Source organism: Phoca vitulina, unplaced genomic scaffold, assembly GCF_004348235.1.
Source record: "Phoca vitulina isolate PV1807 unplaced genomic scaffold, GSC_HSeal_1.0 scaffold21, whole genome shotgun sequence".
In the NCBI taxonomy this organism is placed as follows: Eukaryota; Metazoa; Chordata; class Mammalia; order Carnivora; family Phocidae; genus Phoca; species Phoca vitulina.
This window is the reverse complement of record NW_022589724.1, coordinates 3136278-3157898: the sequence shown is the minus strand read 5'-3', so window position 1 is coordinate 3157898 and position 21621 is coordinate 3136278. Positions and strand designations below refer to the sequence as shown.

The 21621-nt window shown below is 41.6% G+C and overlaps 2 protein-coding genes across 6 annotated transcripts in view; one reads left to right on the top strand and one right to left on the bottom strand.

Moving 5' to 3' along the window:
* The window catches only part of TEX10 (testis expressed 10), a 61912-nt gene extending 54477 nt beyond the window's left edge, over positions 1-7435 (top strand). Inside the window, exons 13-14 of one of the 2 annotated variants that reach the window (XM_032418337.1) lie at positions 4415-4625; positions 5867-7435. In XM_032418337.1, coding sequence (XP_032274228.1) covers positions 4415-4625; positions 5867-5980 — 325 coding nt within the window. In that variant the 3' untranslated portion in view covers positions 5981-7435. The remainder of the gene's footprint in view (positions 1-4414; positions 4626-5866) is intronic. The other variant, XM_032418336.1, reaches the window with a different exon arrangement.
* Positions 7436-7592: 157 nt separating this feature from the next.
* INVS (inversin) overlaps positions 7593-21621 on the bottom strand; it is a 154802-nt gene continuing 140773 nt past the window's right edge. For all 4 annotated transcript variants that reach the window (XM_032419020.1, XM_032419018.1, XM_032419021.1 and 1 more), the window contains 3 exons: positions 11972-12201; positions 11132-11206; positions 7593-8365 (listed from right to left, as the gene is read on the bottom strand). In XM_032419020.1, the coding sequence (XP_032274911.1) occupies positions 8214-8365; positions 11132-11206; positions 11972-12201 (457 nt within the window). In that variant the 3' untranslated portion in view covers positions 7593-8213. The remainder of the gene's footprint in view (positions 8366-11131; positions 11207-11971; positions 12202-21621) is intronic.

Genomic DNA, 21621 nt, shown 5'->3' with positions numbered 1-21621 from the left:
TGTTCCCTCTCTCGCTATGTGTCTCTGTCAAATAAAAAATAAAAATAAAAAGTAAAATGGATTTTGTTGTAAATAGACTCTAAAATTGACACATAAATAAAACACAGATTTGAAGATTTTCTTGCATATCATCAGACTTTTGGTCTCATAGGTCAAGAAAAGGCTTTTATAAATCCCAAGGAACTTCTTAGGGTTCAAAACATGTTACAATAAGAGTCCCCATTTATGAAATGTGTATGTTGCTATTTGTTATCTCCTGTCATTGAAATATAGCCCCTTTATTGAATATTTGGATGGGAAGTTTTAAAGATCTTTTATAAGTTCTTATGGAGAAACATCCCACTTTTGACTTTCTGTGGCTGAATGGAACAAAATTGAGTGTATGAAATATTTTTTGCCTGTTTAAAATGCCCAGTTTTAAATGTTTTATGCTAGATATTGAAACGGTTGGTATTTCCAGGACTCTGTGTATCTCTCAGGTGACATTACTTAGTCACAAGGATGTGTTGCCAGCCAGAGTGGTAGGTGCTTAAATTCCCTTTTGGGCTACTCCTACCTTCCCTGAGAAGGTGTTTGTAAGGTTATAAATAATGAGAATGCCAGGCAAATTATTAGGAGGCTTTGATTTCTCAAGAGCTGGCCAAAACACCAGGCTTGACCACTCAGTTTGAGTTGTTAAAAACCATGGCCACTGGACTTTGAAGAAACGTATTATACTGTCGTCTTCTGGACTCATTGTTAGTAATGGAAAAATCTGCTGTCACTGAGCCCTCCTGGTAGGTAGTCTATTCTCTGCAGTTTTACTGTTTTCTCCTTAACTTTTGTGGTGTTGCAGATCAAGGTGTATCCTAATGTAGGTTTGGTTATTACCTGCTTCTTGAGACTTAGTGTACTCTTTGATCTGAAGACTGGGTGTTTTTCCTTCAGGTCTGGGAAGTGCTGTTACTATTTGTTACCTCCCGTTTTTCTCTTCTCTCCTACAGCCTCCTTTAAACGAAGGGAGCTTCTCAATCTGTCCTCTATCTCTGAACATCTTCTACTTTGCTGTATGTTTTATTTAACTCTTTTGAGTTTTAATTTCATCAGCTCTATTCTTTTCTTAGCTCTGTTGGGGTTTTTACTTGGCTTTTTGTCATTCTTGTTTTTTCCTGATTTATTGGTATTATTTTAAAGTTCCTGTCCGTTTGTTCTGTTTTTTCTTTTATTCTCTGGCATGGGAATTCTCCCTTATGTAGGGGAGCAGGTGAGACTCTGGAGATTGTTTTTCATGGGGTTGAACAAACTCATGGTTTGGATTGTACACCTTTTCTCTGAGTGCATCTTTTGTGAGAGTTCTGTGCAGATTATGGAGACCTCCCTGTGGGTCAGTTTTACATGTGCATTGTCCTGTCTTCCAGCTATACACAGGGAGCCCAGTTCTAGCTCCCTGCCTCCCACACCTAGGGCCTAAAGTCTCAGCTTCCAATACTAAGCTGTTGAAAACCCAGCCCTAAAATCCCACATCCAGTTCTGTACCTCTGTCGGGGTATCTTTATATGACTTCTGTAATGGTTTCTGGCACCTAGAGATTTCACCCATTCTGGCTTTTGAGCTTGGCTGTGTACTTTTTAAAAAGTATTTTATCTGTATTTCTCTGTGTTTGGAGTAGAAGGGGAGGTTGCTGTTACCTGATTGGAATATGTCAGAAGTTTGTGGAGTTATCCGAACTCCTCTTTTTTTTTTTTTTTTAAGATTTTATTTATTTATTTGACAGCTAGAGAGAGAGAACAAGTAGGCAGAGCAGCAGGACGAGGGAGAGGGAGAAGCAGGCTCTCCGCTGAGCAGGGAGCCCGACGTGGGCCTCGATCCCAGATCCCTGGGATCATGACCTGAGCCGAAGGCAGCCGCTTAACCGACTGAACCACCCAGGCGCCCCCATGAACTCCTGAAAATTGTATGCAAAATACTGAACTTTCATCAGTTTCTTTAGAGTGATTTTTAGAACTACAGCTCTGAGTTCTGAAACCTCAATTTCATTGGTCCCAGTTATGTCCTTTTTTTTTTAAATTTGAGAGTGTGCATGTGCATAAGAGAGAGCAGGAGTTCCGGGGGGTGGGGTGGGACAGAGGGAGAAGGAGAAGCAGACTCCTCCTTGAGCAGAAAGCCAGCTGCAGGGCTCCATCCCTGTACCCTGAGATCATGACCTGAGCCGAAGGCAGACGCCTAACCGACTGAGCAACCCAGGCGACCCCCAGTTCTGTCCTTTAAACACTTGTAGAATGCGTACACTTAGAATGAGTACACTCATGACAACTCTTAGAAAACCCTAGGAATGGCTGTTCGTATGGTATTTCTTCCATTGCTTGTACCCAGGTCTCTTGTATTTCTTTTTGGCTTGACAGTTTTAATTGTGTGTCTTAAGGTGGAGTTCTAAACTTTATTGACCCATTCACTAAACTTATATTTAGTATTGTATAGAATCTATGAGCTCTTCAGCACAGCTTTGATCAGCAATTATTTGAAATCCACTTAAGTTAAAATAGAAAATGGATATTGGACCATTATGGGGTAACTTAGAAAACTCAAGGGCTAGGAATGTGGAAGCAGGAATTGAAACTGGTTAGGAACCAAAGTAGTTATCTCTACATTTTCTTCTAGATTGTGTAGTCTTTATCTCTGTGCCTTTGCCTCCTTATTAGCTGTGTGTGCAGTCTGGCTTTTTTCTCCTTGCACGTGGTTCTCCTAACCTGGCTACACGCATGAGTCGACGGGCTGAATAAAGTCTCCAATAAGAGGATCTGGTTGGCTTAGAATGGATTCGGTATCCATCTTTGATGCAGTTGCTGTGTATGAAGTAGGGGAGGTTGATCAAATTGTGAAAGGACTGCTGCTTCTACATCTGGAGGTAGTCAGGTTCTCTGAAGGATTTGGGGACTAGGAGGATTATGCACTCCTGATACAGAATCTGTAACAGACTAAGGTCGGGGACTTTAACAGCCAGTGGACTCTATTGCTCCCTTTAATTGATACTCCTCTAGATTGTGGTTAGGCTAGCTGCAAGTCCACTTACCTTTATCATAAAACATTTTTGTTCCTGCTCTATAACAATACCAAGAGAATGATTCTTACTAAAATTTGGATTTATTATTTCTGGCCTTTCATGACCTAGTAATGCAGTAACAGTCCCCTAACTGGCTCCTTTCTGAAATCTATTTTGTTTCCTTGTGAGCACCTTCTTCCACAAATCTGCCCACTTTAAAACATTGAAGAGGCTCAGAATTCAGGTCACAGCCTTAAAGTTTCGTGAAGTTTTGTTTTGTCTATATGTGTGTTTTTTTTTTTAAGATTTTATTTTAGAGAGAGTGCGCGAGACAGCGCACTTGAGAGCAGTGGCGGGGCGGCGGGGGGAAGAATCTCAGGCTCCGTGAGCTGAGTGTGGAGCCCAGTGCGGGGCTCAGTCGCACAACCCTGAGATCATGGCCTGAGCCGAAGCCAAGAGTTGGACACTTAACCAACTGAGCCACCTAGGTGCCCCTGTTGTTGTTTAATGTAAACTCTACCCCCAGCATGGGGCTCAAACTCAAGACCCTGAGATTAAGAGTCGCATGCTCTACTGACTGAGCCAGGCACCCATTTTTCTTTTCTTTTTATCAGTGGGATAGTCTTACTCTTGATTTTTGATGTTGTATAATAGTTGAATAATTTTCAGTGGTAGAGAACACTATGCATATATAGATTATTCTGTTCTTTGGCTAATTCTCTGTTCTATATGATCACCAGGGCTTCAAGAATGTCCTGTTAAGCCCAGGAAAGTGCTGATTGCTAGGCTTCCTAGAACTCATTCAATTAGGGGAGAGCACCTGGTTCTTCATTGGATTTGCTTAAAATTAGCTCTGATGAAACCCAGTTACTAGTTTTGATTTGTGGAGTTTTACCAGAAAACACCAGGTTGTTTTTTATTTTTTTTTAATTTTTATTTTTTTAAAGATTTTATTTATTTATTTGACAGAGACAGCGAGAGAGGGAACACAAGCAGGGGGAGTGGGAGAGGGAGAAGCAGGCTTCCCGCGGAGCAGGGAGCCCGATGTGGGGCTCGATCCCAGGACCCCGGGATCATGACCTGAGCCGAAGGCAGACACTTAACGACTGAGCCACCCAGGCGCCCCTGTTTTTTACTTTTAAAGATTTTATTTGATAGAGAGCGAGAGCAGGAACACAAGCAGGCTTCCCGCGGAGCAGGGAGCCCGATGTGGGGCTCGATCCCAGGACCCCAGGATTATGACCTGAGCCGAAGGCAGACGCTTAACGACTGAGCCACCCAGGCGCCCCAGAAAACACATTTCTTAAAAGGACATTTCTCAGTTTTAGGAAATATGGAAAGGGTACTACTTCTGTGTGTGTTGGCTCTCTGACTCATTTTTGTCTGTTGTTGTAGGGACAAGCTGTGGGGGGTCTGTGTCTCCATCCTGGCTCTCCTGCCTCGAGTCCTCAGGCTGATGCTGCAGAGCCTGCGGGTGAACAGAGCTGGGCCTGAGGAGCTGCCTGTTGTGGGCCAGCTGCTTCGCCTGCTGCTGCAGCATGCACCCCTCAGGACTCATATGTTAACCAATGCCATCTTGGTGCAGCAGATCATCAAGAATATCACGGTAAGTGTGGAACAGGGCTTTGTACTACTAGTACTCGAAAAAGGATTGCTGGGCAGGGCATGGGGTGTTGCTCTTGGGAGGCTAGGTCTCCTCTGCATTGACTGACTCCTGGAATTAAGCCCACTTTGGTGATTTCCCAGGGCTTCCCCTGATGACTAGCACCTGCCACTTAACCAGGGGGAGGCCTTTGATCTAGGGTCCGTAATACAAGCCATAAAGTAGTCAAATTGAATTAAGGTGGCAGGCAGCTTAGTTAGAAGAGGTACAGGCATCAGAGTCACTCCTGCCAGGATTCTGATTAGCTGTGATCGTTTGGCATGGTTTTTAAACCTGTCAGTTGTTTCACCTAGCTGTAAATACCAACTTCATTGAGTTTTGGTGACCATAAAATGAGATCATTCACGTAAAGTTTTTAGTGTAACTGACATTAAGTTCTCAACAAATGTTAGCTGTCATTAAAAAAACTATTTAGCAGGAATAAACTACACCCAATTTCTAGTCACTTAGTTCACTGTAAGAGGAAGTTGAGAAGTTGCAGGTTTCAGCTTTGTCTCATGGTTGGTTCTGTGTTTGCAGGGGCATCTCTGTCTAGGATTCCTTTAGTGTTTTTGGTTTGGAAGAGTTAGAGGTTTTTTTCATGTAGGTATTTGGGGCTTTATTAGTTAATATATAGTAATACTTCAGAGTAATAGAACTTAACTAGGTATATATAACAGGTTCTTGTTCTGAATTTTCTCAGTAGCCTTCTAGAAGTAATGGAAGAGGCAACAGAGTAATTCAGAAATAGAAGGGAAGAACAGTCAAGAATTTGGATTATTCTGAGGTTGGAGAATTAGCCCACCTCTGTGGGGAAGAGAATGACAGAAATTGTCAGTCGGCCTTATAGAATTTTTCTCAGTTGATGTTACGCAAAGATTGTGAGACCCTGCCATGCCAAGCAGAGGAAGTCCAGAGTGTAGAGATGGTTGATGGTGAAATTTCATTAGTTCCTAGCAGTTATTTGAGAGGGAACAGATGAAACCAGAAACTGGTGTACTGCTTGTACTTGGGGGTGTGACTAGGAATTTTCACTGCCAGTGCCCAATTAAGAAATCTCCATTTCCAATAAGATTTCCTATGGTGATGGATAGATGGAAGATGAAGGGCAGTGGTTCTGAGATCTCATTTGGGTTTGAAAAATACTGTCAGATAGCATAGCAGTTTTGATACAATTCTCAAATTACTCTTGTTTTTCTCTGCAGACATTGAAGAGTGGAGGTATTCAGGAACAGTGGCTCACAGACTTACATTATTGCTTCAATGTGTATATCACTGGGCATCCCCAGGGGCCCAGTGCACTGAGTACAGTCTATTGAGTACAGTAAGAGGCATCGTGGTACCTCCTGTTTGAAATTGTTTATTCACATCTAATTTTGAAGAGAGACTGATGTAATGTTTGTCATTAAAGCTGAACTTTTAAAGTAGTTGTTTATGAACCTTCCTTTGCACTAAGGTAGGAAAACACAGGCTGGCTTCTTGGACTAGTACATGATACTTGGTTACAGGTGGTTAGTGTATTTTGCATTTCATAGGAACTAAATATTTACAAAATACAGAATGATAATACAGTACCTTCTATTATTTGCGAAGAAAGTAGCAGAATCTTTGTGTGGTCTCAGCTCCAGTTCATTCAGACAGCAACAGAAACCAGTTTTTTTATTTGGGAACGGTTGCCCTTATCCATCATGACATTCAGCTTCTCACTATGGAGTCCTATTATGTACAGCAGTTTTCTATCCCTCTATGCAGGAGCAAGATTTCAAGATAGTGCTGCAGTTGTTTGGGGTTTTCCTATACCTAAATGGTACTTGGTTTGATCTAGTTAATTCTTTTAAAAGTACTTTCTACTAATGATCCGTTATAGTTCTTTTAAAATTACAAGCTAGATAGCAATTTTATTGACCCTTGTACAATGTTGGGGGAGGGTTGGGGGTACCAACACCCTCCCCCCACCCCGGTAAAAAAATCCATGTATAAAATTTGATTCCCCTAAACCTTTACTACCAATAGCATACTGTTGACCAGAAGCCTTACTGATAATCAGTTTACACATATTTTGTTATATGTATTAGATTCTAATTCTTAAAATAAAGCAAGCTAGAGAAAAGAACACATTTGCAGTACTACGGCTGTATTTATCGATACCATATGTATTTATTGGGGAAAAAAAAACCACGTTCAGTGGATTCACACAAACCTGGTTGTTCAAGGGTCAGCTGTATTCATTATTTTCATAACTATGAAATAATTTTTTACAGTTTGCTAATTGTTAACATTTTATTGCTTATCTCTTAGGACAGGGGTGGCAGTAATTTTAAGAAAATGGAAGTGGTCCTAGAAATATTTGAGCCTAGTATGTCACTGTTTCGTCCTTCTGTTTACATTCCTAACTTTGCTCTTAAAAAATGTGAAAAAGCCTACAATCACTGGATTGTATTTATGCCAGGTGTTCTTAGAGTTAAAATGTGTGTAGTTTTAGGACAGTTTTCCCAGCCAGTAGGAATGGCCTTTTGACAAGCTTGCTCACCTGTTCAGGTCAGGCAGAAAATACAAGAAAATGGTAAGGCCTGCAGTGGTACCTTATGCATGAATGGTCTGGTCTGTAAACCCCCCCAGTTGATTCCTCGCTGCTGTGATACTGCTGCTGGTGCTCAGCAGCAGCCCGAGGCCTTCGGAGGCTAACACGGGAACTGTAAAATGCAAGGAATCAGCAGATGCCTATTACTGTCTTAGTTTTTTTTTTTTTTTTTGACAGCACAAGCAGGGGGAGTGGGAGAGGGACAAGGAGACTCCCCGCTGAGCAGGAGCCTGATAAGGGAAGGGGCTCAATCCCAGGACTTGGAGATCATGACTCGAGCAAAAGGCAAATGCTTAACTGACTGAGCCACCCAGGTGCCCCAAGATTTATATATTTGAGAGAGAGTGAGTGTGTGGCGGGAGGGGAGGGGCGAGAGGGAAGGGGAGAGAATCTCCAGCAGACTCCCCCCTGAGTATGGAGCCCAGTGCAGCTCCCGGAGATCGTGACCTCAGCCGAAGGCAGATGCTTAACCGACAGAGCCACCCAGGTGCCCCTTGTCTTAATAATTCTTAAATGTAAATTCTGGGTCATGATTCTGGTCTAAAATTTAAAACTGATAATGCTGGAATAAGAGGAGACTGGAGAAAAGTAGTGAGATGAAGATGGCTGCTGTATAACAGGCTCCTCCCCACCCATCTCCTCTAGGTTCTTTACCAGGGCCGCCCCAGCTGGCTGGCAGCAAGCTCATGTTAGTGCTCCTCATGTTCTGAGTTTTACTGAGACTTTACTGTTAATTATAAGTTGTTCTTTACAGCCGTACTGACTGAATGGAAGGTAGACAGCCAGGAAGCTTTCCACAGGCACAGTGTACCATGGTCCTTGTAGCACAGGCTAAAGAAGAACAGAGAGAGAACATCCGGATATGGTCATTCAGTTGTTACCATGTTTTCAGCCTAAGGCTTTAGGCATGAGGATTAATACTGTCTCAAGACGTAAAAGATAATCAATCAGCAGAGAATCAGAACTCTGCACTAGCTATTCCAGCTACCCCGGACACAGTCTTCCTCCAGAGGTGGTCGAAGCTTTATTTTGGGTTTTGATTGAGTAGCTGATTGCAGGTTATAAGAAAAATTCTTTGATCTTCCACTGTTCTCAAGGAGGTGTATACACGGCAAGTTGCTCACTGTTAAAAGCAAATATCAGAGTTCATCAGGTTATTAATTTTAATACCGAAGAGTTCATTACTGGTGAGGAAGAAGGATTTAGATATGGGCTATCCATGGGGCTGGTAAGGTGATGACCAGTTTGTCGTAGAGACAGGATGACTTATTAGCCTCGCATTTTCCAACATCCTCCAAGATACATGACCTCTCTTAAAGGAAAAACCTTGACTGGAAGGGGCCAGGTGCTTGAGCTGTGACTGGGACCTAGGTCTTCAGTCTGTCTGGAATAACTGGTACAGCTTTCTCTGTGCTTTTAACATACAACAACGCAAACTTACATATACATAGCTTAACTTTCCATGGACCACACACAGTGGGCTATATAGTCCATTGTAGAAAATAGGCTTGTTTGAAAACTATGTGTTGAAAACTGTATCTTTAAGGATGATAGTCTTGATAGGCATATCAGTCTTGAAATGTATTTTTTTAGGCCTTAAGATGCCGCAGTTGGAAAACAGTGATGGATTCAACCCTATCATTTGACAAATGAGGATGCTGAGGCCCCAAATGTTGAACTTGTTGAGGCCATATTGCTATCTGTTGCTCCTAACTTTCTGTGGAGCAAAGAAGCGAACATGAAAGGGGAGTAGTTAAAAAAGTTACAAACATGTCTTGGTATTTCTCTCCTGGTTTTATTACTGTTAAAGTTCTTTCACAGTGAACTACTGCTCTGGAACTCTGTTTTTGGCTGCCTTTATGGTATCCAATCTTGAGTTACTTGCATACCCTTCTGTGGGTGGGCAGGAATGCTGCATTCATACCAGGGGGTTATCAGTACCAGTAATCCCTTGAGCCATGGTTATTCCATTCATTGGAATGGATTTTCTAAAGGTAGTTCTTTTATATTTAAAAAGATGAGCCCCCCAAATTTAGGAGATTACATATGTATATAAAAATATATATATAAGTGCTCTGATCAGTATTATGCCGCTATGTTGTAGGTGGTATGCAGGGGTCGCTGTTGAAGGACTGGAGAGAACAGGGATTGTGGAGTCTCCCAAATGCATGTGGAGAAACAGTCCAGGGATGCTATATATATACTTTGCGATATCCAGCTGACTTTCTGCTTCCTCTTTAAAGAGGTAAAGGCACTACTAAATCCTCTCCCTACATTGGAGGACGGGAACGACAATTTTCACTCAAATATTTGAACACCTACTATGTGCCAAATAATTTTCTACGCTTGAACAGGACGGTGAACAAATCAGAAGATCCTTAACCCCATGGAATTCTCAAAGCGAAAAAATGAACTGACATTTTTATTCATGGAGAAGACCAAGATTAATGTTAGCTTCTTGGTTCAGTTTGGCGTCTGTGATACTACACTGCAGAAATCTCTGTGCCCATTTCCATGGAAATTATTCACAGACATGTTTTGTGTATAAAACACAAACTAGTTAGCCCTGACAATCAGCTTGATTCACTGGTTAATGCTTAATGTGGATGGGTGGACCTAACAAAACCTTGTGTTCCCCCAAGTTTAGGGTTAGGAAAAGATTTTCTTCAGTCCTTGTCTGTTTTCAAGCCAGTCAGAATTAGATATGTAGGACAAACAAGCTATTTATGTGAAATCCCAAGAAACCACTAAGTATTTGTATTTGTTTATTCTGCCCTTTAATTAAAAAACCTTTTGTGCTTCTAAAGCCCTTCATTTTTTAAGATTTCTGATAGTCCTGGATTTTTCTCTTGAGACAAAGTACAAAATTGTTCTGATTATCTAAGTGCTACTTCTCTGGTAGTTCCATTTAACCATGGTTTTTGAAACTAATTTTCAGTTCATTCGAGTATAATAAAAGTTTTCTTTTTTACGTGGATACTTTCAAAGGAATCAAAGTCTACAGTTGTAACGACCCTACCCACTACTCCCTGATCAGCCTGCCTATATTACATGAGTTGCCCAACTCTTATTAAAGATTGGGCAGTAATTACTCTGTCCCCCACCTCCAGGTTTTCTCCCCATCAGAAACTAAATGAATGTTAAAGTTCATGCTGACAGTCATTGTTCACCTTCCCAGCTGCACTCTGTTCCTGCAGGATGACTAGATTGGCAAAGGTGGGGGGACTGTGTTGCCATAGCCACCCATGAGCAGCACTGGATCTGACATTAACTGCTGACAGCCCTGAACTTATCACCCAAATTTAATGCTGGTGTGAATGAAGGGGGCCCTGAGTAAAACACTCTTGTCTTATGGCTGAAAAGAAAGTTCCCTGAGCTTCTGTATGAGTGAAATGCACAGTGAAGCCTGAGCAGGACATGTTATTAAATATTAAATGTCCTCCTCACAGGGCCATGAAAGGCAAAAGCCAGAATTTGTGGTTAAGGAACTTCTCAACTTTGAGAAGGAGATGAATCTTAATGTGAAACCAATATGGAGCAAGAATTCCCCAAGGTCTGTCTTTGAAGAATGACAGTATTTTCATTTCCCTTTTCCTTTATGTGAACAAGTATGTAAAAGTGATCAATAATAGGTCCCATTTATTGTCTCTACTGGAGGTAATGTTAACAATAACTTGTGGTTGTGAAAATAACTTGCCTCTTATGGAGACATGTTGACTGCAGTAATAATTCCATGAAAGGGGAATGAAAAATATGCACACCTCAAATCAAATGACCATTGGAAACCCCTGGCAATCTGTATTATCTTACACCTTTGGGGGTGAAACAAGGCAAATGCTTCCCCACATCATCTCCCCAATCTGTTTTGCCAGTGCATTGGCTACCTTACCTGAATTGAGACGTAGCACAGAATGAGCTCTGGAAGATCTTGTGGGATGAGGTACTTTCCCTTCTTGAGAACAACCTGAAATCAACCAGCAATGATCATTTCTCTCTGACCATGACAGCCACAGCCTAACCAAGTTCTAAATTCCTTATTGAGGTAAAGGCTTGAGCTTGTTGGTATCTGCCAAGATAAATTAGGTATGGTGTGGAAATACCGTGTAGGCCAAGGGTAAGGTCCTGAAATTTTGCTGCCTGGGCTGCCCGTCTGTTCCTAAAGGTGCCTTGGCTCAACGTTTTTATTTTGGGGAGCTAGCCAGGCTTGTTCTCTGCTGAGTTTATTTGGATGGGCTTTTTCCAGAGCTGAAAATGTCTCAATTTAAAACAGCTCATCTGCTGAATAAGTATTTACTGTAGTGCATGGGTCTGGGGCATTCCCACAGAAGGGCAACCCTGTACTATCTTAGCATAAGAAAAGTCAAAGTGAGGCAGACAGGGTCTTCCTGCTCCTGGAGCCCTCCAAATGGGTAATGTAAGGGGAAGACCCAAGCAGTGGTCTGGAGGAGTTTAAAGGATGAGGCTTTCAGTAATGAAAGCCAGCAGACCTCTTGGCTGGAAGGCTCTCTGGGTTGAGATGTCAGAATGCATCATGAAACCAATTCTGACCCAGAATTGCTGGAGGGGAGGCATTAAATGTGGGTGCTGAGGATTCTCTTGGTGCCTGGAAGTAGAATAGGAAAGTTCCTACCTGAATGGAGGTTTGCCCATTGTAATTAAATGCCATTTCAGATACTGATGCAACACTCTGGGGTGCTTGTCAACTACAGAGTGCCCAAAGGACAATTACCATAGATTTGCTTGAGTACCGAGTGCCTGGTGGACTTTGTGCCTGAGCTGCTCTTGGATGAACTCTTGGTGGTCCTGGTTACTGCAGTGGTTTTTGGGGGGGTTAGTTCCAGTTCCTTCCTCCAAATTTGGAGCAGCAGTGCCAGGCACTCTTGGTTCCATCTGTCCACATCTCTGGCTCCAAGCTCCTTCATCTGCAGAAGGTGGGACAGGTGCTTCTTAAGCTGGTAGCTGGTGGGTCAGAAAAGGGGAGAGGCTTTAAGATCACAGTACTGTGAAACTTAAGTTTCCTTAACGTTCCTGGAAGCTATAGGAATAGTACTTGCTCAACTGGGAGATTCATTTAAGCTCCCATTCCTACTTTATAGTGGCAGTATGTTTAATGTTGATTTTTAAATAATCAGACACTTCTGAACTAGGAATTAGTTCAGTCTGCCTTCAGGGTCAGTCAGGCCGATGTGTAAACAAGTAAGTGCAGTATGAGGAGTACTATGCAAGAATGAGGAGCTAGATGACATGGGATAATGTGGGACTGAAAAATTGGTGGTGGTCTGGTAAGGTTTTACAAGGCTGGTGTTTGTGCTGGGTTTTAAAGGATGCATAGGAGCTTACTAGGCAGAGAAGGGTACTCTGGGCAGCAGAACTGGCATAAACAGAGGTGTGGGCATAGGTGCCAGGAAAATCAGTAATGAGATGTATATAAAGCACTGTGTATTTGGTGAAGGAAGAATGGAATGCTATGCTAAACTGTGGAAGGAGCCAACATTTGTTCAGAGCCTGTTACATATCAGGCATTTTCCTTATGATTAAACCGAAAATAAATCCATGAGGCAGACATGATGAGTCTGATAAAGGCTGAGTAGATGGGATGTTAAGAAGATGGCAACATAGGTTGTTCCTGACTTGGCTTCCTCTTACAAGAACAACAATTAACTATTCACAGATAAGACACTATGGAGAAAGTCCTAGAACATGGGAGTGAGGCTGCAGCCCCTTGCACCACAGAGACCAGACACACTGCATTAGGACATGAGGAACAGCTACATGCTGACTGTACTACCCCTCCACCAGGCCGGTGTAGCACCACACCAAAATGTCTGCCCTGAGCCTTTGTACGGTTCCTCAAATGGGAAAAGAGAACCCAAAGTGGAATCCAGCTCCCCCACCACCAGCACTGTGGGTCACTTCCTGGGAGCCCCCATGCTGGTCTCACCCATGGGGATTGCCAAGGAATTGGTAGGGCTTGACCACTGGGAATCTGACTGATGGAGAAGGGAAGAGCTTAAAGCAACCAGCACGTGGATCTTGGCAGATCAAGTTCCTACCTGTGGTGCCCAAGTAGTAGTCCCAACCTTTAATTTTGCTTATCTGCAGAGCCAAAACAGAGGTGCAATCTGACCAGGGAACACAGCAGGGTGCCTGATTGGGGTCCTCAAAGAGCCCTGCTAACCTTGCAGTCTGGTCTGCTTCAGCTCAGGCAGGGGAGCTGAGGCATAGCCTGGACCACACATGAGTGTAGCTCCTGGCCCTGCCTGATCAAAGCCTGGCCAGAACACCTAGAAAGCTGAATTGCCCTGCAACACTCAAGCAGGGAGGTGCAGCGGGCAGAGCTGATTATTTGCAGAGCAAAGATAGTGGCCCTGTATAGCCAGGGAGCTTGAGTCAACCACATAGAGCTTTTTAGGCCTTTGAGCCAGTTCTCCAGCTCTGCATGGGCAGGGAAGGTAATTCATAGCCCTAGCCAGTGCTGAATATAGCCTTCAGCCCATCTGACCAGGAAACCTAGCCAAAGCACACAGGAAGCTATGTAGCCCATCCAACAGCCCTTCTTACAGTGGCATTTAAACAGAAAGCACAGAAAGCTCTGCCCTGTCTGCAGAGCAAAATTGGTGGCCCCATCTGGCCAGCAAATCAATGTACAATCTTACTGAGTCTCCAAACAAGCTGTGCAGGCCTCGGGGCCTGTCCTGCTGCCCTGCCAATTCAGGGAAGTGAATTCATCGCCCCACCAACTGCTAAGTCTAGTACCCAGCCAGCCAACCATCTAGTAAGCCTGACCAGAAACCCCAGGCAACTGCACAGCCCCTCCTAAAGCCTCACTTGGGCAGAGAACCAACCCAGCAATCCTATCCAATTGTTCTCAGGCAGCAGCACACACTCAGAGGTTTCCTTGACCCGAAATAGACTGCTCTAATAGCAAGTTCCACTGCCCAAGGATGTTACTAGTAGACATGTCCAGAAACCCAAACTGAGCTGCCTGGGAAGAACTGTCTTGGCTAAAGCAAACCTGTAAAGTCTGGAAGAGAAGACCACTTACTCAGCAACATGAGTCAAGACTCAAAAAATCAGGTAAACATGACACTGCCAAAAGAAACTAGTAAAGCTCTGATAACTAACCCTAAATAAATAGAGATCTAGGAATTGTTATACAAAAAATTCAGAACCCCCTTAAAGAAGTTTAGGAACTACAAGAATGCACAGACAATCAAATGAAATTGGCAAGATAATGCATGAACAAAATGAGAAGTTCAACAACAAAAACCATTAAAAAATCCTAGAGCTGAGAAATACAGGTCTGAAAAATTCAATAGAGAGCTTCAAAGGCAGACTTGACCATGTAGAAGAAAGAATCAGTGACCTAGAAGACAGGACATTTGAAATTATCTAGTCAGAGGAGCAAAATGAAGAGCATAACTGCATTATGGGAATTCCAGAAGAGAAAGAATGAGACAGAAAATATATTTAAAGAAGGGCTGAAAGTTTCCCAAACCTGGAGAAAGAAATGAGTATCTAGATCCATGAAACCCAGAGAACTCTAGAACCTATAATGCTACACTGAGACACATTATATTGTCAAAAGTCAAATTCTGAAATAAGCTAAAGAAGTTACATATATTAACAACTTCCATAAGACTATGAATGCATTTCTCAACAAAAACTTTTCGGGCCTGGAAAGAACAGGATGATATATTCAAAATATGAAAGGAAAAAACTGTCAAGAATTCTATAGCTGGCAAAGCTGTCCTTCAGAAATGGAGAGATAACAAACTAAAACAAGGAATCCATAATCACTAGACCTTCCTTATAAGAAATGCTAAAGGGAATTGAGTGGAAGTAAAAGGATGCTAGTTAACATCATAAATAAGAAAGTAGCGGAGCACCTGGGTGGCTCAGTTGTTAAGCGTCTGCCTTCGGCTAAGGTTATGATCCCAGGGTCCTGGGATCGAGCTCTGCGTCGGTCTCCTTGCTCGGCGGGAAGCCTGCTTCTCCCTCTCCCACTCCCCCTGCTTGTGTTCCCTCTCTCACTGTGTCTCTCTGTCAAATAAAATCTTAGAAAAAGTAGCATAAAACTCACTGGTAATGGTAAACATATAGTCAGAATTAGAATTTATAATATAACAGTTGTGCATAATGTACTTCAACTCCAGTGTAAATGTTTAAAAACTTAGGGGCACCTGGGTGGCGCAGTCTGACTCTTGGTTTCAACTCAGATCATAATCTCAGGGTCATGAGACTGAGCCCTGAGTTGGGCTGTGTTCAGCGTGAAGTCTGCTTAAGACTCTCCCTTTCCCTCTTCCGCCCCCCACCCCACAATCTCTCCCTAAAATAAAATTTTTTAAAGTAAAAAGTTTAAAAACTTAAAAATAGAATGACAGTAGTCTGTTTTTGGATATACAATATAAAAAATATGTAAACTTCAACATCAATAAGCTAACGTGTGTGGGTGAAAGTACAAAGTTTAGGAGTGCTATTGAAGTTAAGTTGTTATCAGTTTGGGTGTTACAACTAGAAGATATTTTTTAACAAGGGAAAAACCTGTGCTAATCACACAAAAGAACATGATAAAGAACCATACAGGGGCGCCTGGGTGGCTCAGTTGGTTAAGTGACTGCCTTCGGCTCAGGTCATGATCCTGGAGTCCCTGGATCGAGTCCCGCATCGGGCTCCCTGCTCGGCAGGGAGTCTGCTTCTCCCTCTGACCCTCCCCCCTCTCATGTACTCGCTCTCTCTCATTCTCTCTCTCTCAAATAAATAATAATAAAAAAAAAAAAGAAAGAAAAAAAAAGAACCATACAGATAACAAAAGACATCAGAACACACACAAGACAGGATAAGAAACAAGGTGAAACAGTTCTACAAAATAGCCAGAAAACAATTAACAAAATTACAATAGTAAGTCCTTATTTATCAATAATTAAATGTAAATGAATTAAATCCTCCGAAAGATATAGAATGGCTGAATGGATTGGAAAAAAAAAAAGAATAAATGATATGCTGCCTCAGAGTGAAGGGATGGAAAAAGATATTTCAAGCAAATGATAACAAAAAAGCATGGGTAGCTATATCAGAAAGAACAGACTTCTAAAAATGGTAAAAAGAGACAAGGCCATTATATAATGATAGTAAGGTCGATCCATCAAGAAGATATATTTGTAAATATTTATGCACCCAACGTTGGAGCACCTAAATACATAAAAGCAAAAACAGCTAACAGCAGAAATAAACAGCAATACAGTGATAGCTGAGAACTTTAATACCCCACACTCAACAATGGATAGATCATCCAGATAGAGCATCAATAAAGGAAAAGGGCGCCTGGGTGGCTCAGCCATTAAGTGTCTGCTTTCGGCTCAGGTCATGATCCCGGGGTCCTAGGATTGAGCCCCACATCAGGCTCCCTGCTCGGCGGGAAGCCTGCTTCTCCCTCTCCCACTCCCCGTTTGTGTTCCTCTCTTGCTGTCTCTGTCAAATAAATATTAAAAAGGATTTGAATAACACTATAGATCAATTTGACCTGACATATAGAACATTCCATCCAACAACCAGCAGAATAGACATTCTTCTCAAGCACACATGGGGCATTTCCTAGGAGAGACCATATCTTAGGTCTCAAAACAAGTGTTGGCAAATTCAAGAAGACTGGAACCATACCAAGTATCTTCTTTGACTACAGTGGTATGAAACTAGAAACCAGTAGTAGGAGGAAAACTGGAAAATTCACAAATAACATGGAAATTAACATTTTCCTGAGCAACCAATGGACCAAAGAAATCAAAGGGAAAATAAAGTATCTTGAGGCAAACAAAAAATGGAAATACAACACACCAAAACTTAATGGAATGCAGCAACGAGTTTTAAGAGGGAACTTCATAGCAATAAATGCCTATGTTAAGAAGCAAGAAAGAGCTCAAATAGATAAGCTACTCCTACACTTTAAGAACGTAGTAGGAAAAGAACAAAGCCCAAAGTTACAGAAAGAAGGAAATAATAAAGATTGGAGAAGAAATAAATGAAATAGCAGGAAAATAGAGAAGATTAACAAAACTAAGAGTTGGTTCTTTGAGAAAAAAAAAAAAAGTTGACAAACCTTTAGTTAGCTAGACTAACCAAGGAAAGAAGAGATGATGCAAGTCAACAAAATTACGATGAAAAAGGAGACATTACAACTGATAAGATAGAAAGGCAATGGACCATAAGACACTACTATGAACAACTATACAACAAACTGGACAACCTAGGAGAAATGGAAGTTATTAGAAACGTACAACCTACCAACACTGAGTCAAGAAGAAATAGAAAATGTGAATAGACCAATTACTAGTAAGAAGATTGAATCAGTAATCAAAAACCTCCCAATGAAGAAAAGCTCAGGACCAGATGGCTGGTGAATTTTACCAAACATTTAAAGAATTAATGTTAGGGCGCCTGCAGGCCTAGTCAGTAGAACATGTGACTCTTGATCTTGGGGTTGTAGGTTCAAGCCCCATGTTGGATATAAAGATTGCTTAAAAAAAAAAAAAAAATGCCAATCCTCTTAAAACCCTTCCCAAAGAAAAAGTAGAGAACACTCCCAAACTCATTTTATAAGGCCAGCATTACCCTGATACCAAAGACAGAAAAGGACACTACAACCCAATACTCTTAATGAATACAGATGCAAAAATTCTCAATAAAATAGCAGGAACTGAATTCACCAGCACATTAAAAGGATCATTCACCATGACTGAGTGGGATTTACCCCTGAAATGAAAAGATAGTTCAACATACATAAAATCAAAGTGCTACATCACATTAATAGAATGAAAGAAAAACATGATTATCTCAATAGAAGCAGAAAAAGCATTTTACAAAATTAACATACAAAAATCAGTGGCATTTCTATACACTAACAACAAATTATCTGAAAAAGTAATAAAATGATCCCATTTATAATAGCATCAAAAACAATAAAATAGGAATAAATTCAACTAAAGAGATGAAAGATCTCTACACTGAAAACTACAGAACACTGATGAAATAAATTGAAGAAACAATTGGAAACTGTGTGTTCTCGGATTGGAAGAATATTATTAAAACATCCATAGTACCCAAAACCATCTATAGATTCAGTACAATCCCTATCAAGATTCCAATGGCATTTTTTACAGAAGTAGGAAAATATAATTCTAAAATTTATATGGAACTATAAAAGACCCCAAGTAGCCAAAGCAATCCTGAGAAAGAACAAAGGGAGAAGCATCATACTTCCTGATTTCAAGCTATATTATAAAGTTATAATAATCAAAACAGTATGGTACCCACCTAAAAACAGATGCCTGGACCAATGGAAGAGAATTAAGAGCCCAGAAATAAACCCATGCATACAAGGTCAACTATATTTGACCAGGGAGCCAACCATACTCAATGGAGAAAAGACAATTGTTTAATAGATGGTGCTGGAAAAATTGGATATTCACGTGTAAAAGAATGAAACAAGACCCTTATCTTACACCACTCACAAAAATTAACTAGAAATGGATTAAAAAGACCTAAATGTAAGATCAGAAATTCCTAAAAGAAAACTCAGGGGAAAAAGCTCCCTGACAGATGTCTTGCCAATGATTTTTTGGGATATGATGCAAAAAACACAAACAAGCGGAACTACAAAGTAAAAAGCTTAAGCACAGTGAAATAAATGATCTACAAAATGAAAAGACAATCTGTGGAATGGGAAAAAAATATTTACAAATCATATATCTGATAAAGAGGTTATTATCTAAAAAACATAGAGAACTCCTACAACTAAATAGCAAAAAATCCCAAATGAGCCATTGAAAAGAAGGGGCAAAGGACCTGAATAGACATTTTTCCAAAGAAGATACATGAATGGCTAACAGGTACATGAGAAGGTGCTCAACATCATTAATCCTAGGGGAAATTCAAATCAAAACCACAATGAGAGATCACATCATGGCCACGATGGAAAACCGTATGGATTTTTCTCAAAAAACTAAAAATGGGGAACTACGTATGATCCATCAGTTCCACTTCTGGGATCTATGTTGAGATATCTGCATCCCCAGGTTCACTTTAGCACTATTTACAATAACCAAGATATGGATACATCCCTAAGTTGTCCATCCATGGATGAATGGATAAAGAAATTGTGGTATATATACAATAGCCATAAAAAATGAAATCCTGCCATTTGTGACAACATGGATGGACCTTGAGGGAATTATGCTAAGTGAAATAAGCCAGAGAAAGAGAAATACTGTATGATTTCACTTATATGTAGAATCTTAAAAAAAAATCAGATTTGTGGTTACCAGAGGTAGGGGGTGAGGGGAGGAGGAATTGGGTGATGGTGATCAAAAGATACAAACTTCCAGTTATGAGATAAGTAAGTACTGGGGATATAACGTACAACATGATGGCTATAGGTAACACTGCTTTATGGTATATATAAAAGTTGAGAGCATCCTACCTAAGTTCTCATGGCAAGGAAAAAAACCAGTTTGTTTCCCCTGCTTTTTAAATATCTACATGAGATGATGGATCCTAACTAAACTTATTGTAATCATTTCATATGAATCCTATATGCAAGTCAAGTCATTATGCTGTTCACCTTAAACTTACACAAGGCTGTATGTCAATTATCTGTAAGTCAATTATATCTCAATAAAACTGGTGGGGGAAAAGGCTGAGTAACTTGCAGAAGGTCTCACAGCTAGAGCCAGGAGAGACCAACATTCAAACTCAGTGCTGTCTAACCCAACAGCCAAATCCTGCTAAGGACTTTGTTCTGTACTGTGTACTTGGTGGGGATCTGCAGAGGTTTTTTTTAAAAAGGGTGGCAAAAGTGGGGCACCTGGGTGGCTCAGTTGGTTAAGTGTCCAGCTCTTAATTTCGGCTCAGGTCATGGTCTCAGGGTGGTAAGATTGAGCCCCACACTGGGCTCTGTGCTCAGTGTGGACTCTGCTTAGGACTCTGTTTATAACTCTCTCTCCTTCTCCCTCTGCCCCTCTCCCCCATGCGCAGGCTCTCTCTCTAAAATAAATAAATCTTAAGGAAAAAAAAAAAGGGGTGGCAAAAGTAAGAGCTGTATTTTACTAAGTTCATTCTGTTGGAGGGTGGGGCCTGGAGTGGGAGAGAGGTGAGGGGCATGGGGATGATGGTTATCTTTACATCTAGTGTTTATTTGATGGTGTCTATCCCACATGCACTCCTAAACTTCTTAATGAACACAGCTGTTTTGGAGCCTCCCAAGGAAAGCTGCTTCAGTGTTCTTTATCTGATTGGTAGTTGATTAATTGCTAGTGAGCCTAAAGACGCTGCAGAGACAGGCCCCATGCCTGATTTTACAATACACCAAATGAGAAATGAGGTCTTCCTAAAGTCCGCTAAAAAATCTCCTTGTGATGCAAGGTGCAGCCCTTCTCTCTTGCCCTCAAGGCCGATTTCACTCAAACTGCAGGATTCTTTTTTCCTGTAGCATGCCAAACCATGGCATCTACTAGAATATATATCACATTTCCAAAAAGCCAACTCTGGAGAAAAGCTGGAGATACGGGGCAGTACTGCTCCATAGTTCAGCTGCTTTGGTTTGTGATGCCAAGCATCTTCCACACCCTCTTCTCTGCAGGCAGAAAACTCACTGGGAAGCCCGGGTGTTGGCTTTCACTGGGTACAACTTCCACCTAATCAGTTCTGGTATGCAGACTTCTGAGTCTGTGTCCAGATGACAGGATGGTTCCAGGGCTCAGAGTAATAGCCTCTGTTCTGCCATCCTCAAGGAAAATAGCACTCCCGGTTTGTTGGGAGCCCTAACATGCCCCGTCATCCCGTTCAGCCCAGGGCTCACGGCTCTTCTTATGGTCCAGCCCATCCTTGCTAATTCACCTTACAACATGCTGGGGAAGAGCTGACAGGAAGGCAACTTACAAATGTTCAGGTAAAAAGGAAGTGTTTAATACAACTGCTCTTAGCCACGGCAACTTTCCAGCCTCACTTAGATCATACACTGTCTCGTTTCAATCTTGAAAATAAAGTCTTGATTGGTAATAAGACTCACACTTTAAGACTCAGCCCCACTCACTGTTCTCCAGGCCCAAGGTTCCCTCTGCTCACCCTATGCCTGCACATTTCCCAGCCGGCCTCTTCCTGTCCTCAACACGTCCCCTGTAATGACGTGCCTCTGTGGGGCAGTTATGCACCAAGCCCTGTTTTCTACCCCACCCCTCACTGCTCCTTAGCTTTGGTGTCAAAGGTCCCAGGACAACGCTTTGGGCTTCTGTACTTAAAATGGAAGATGCATAAGGCTATATAACGGAATCAATAAGAGTGTTTTTACTGTCACCAGACATGCGACTTCCCACAATGTGCAGCATC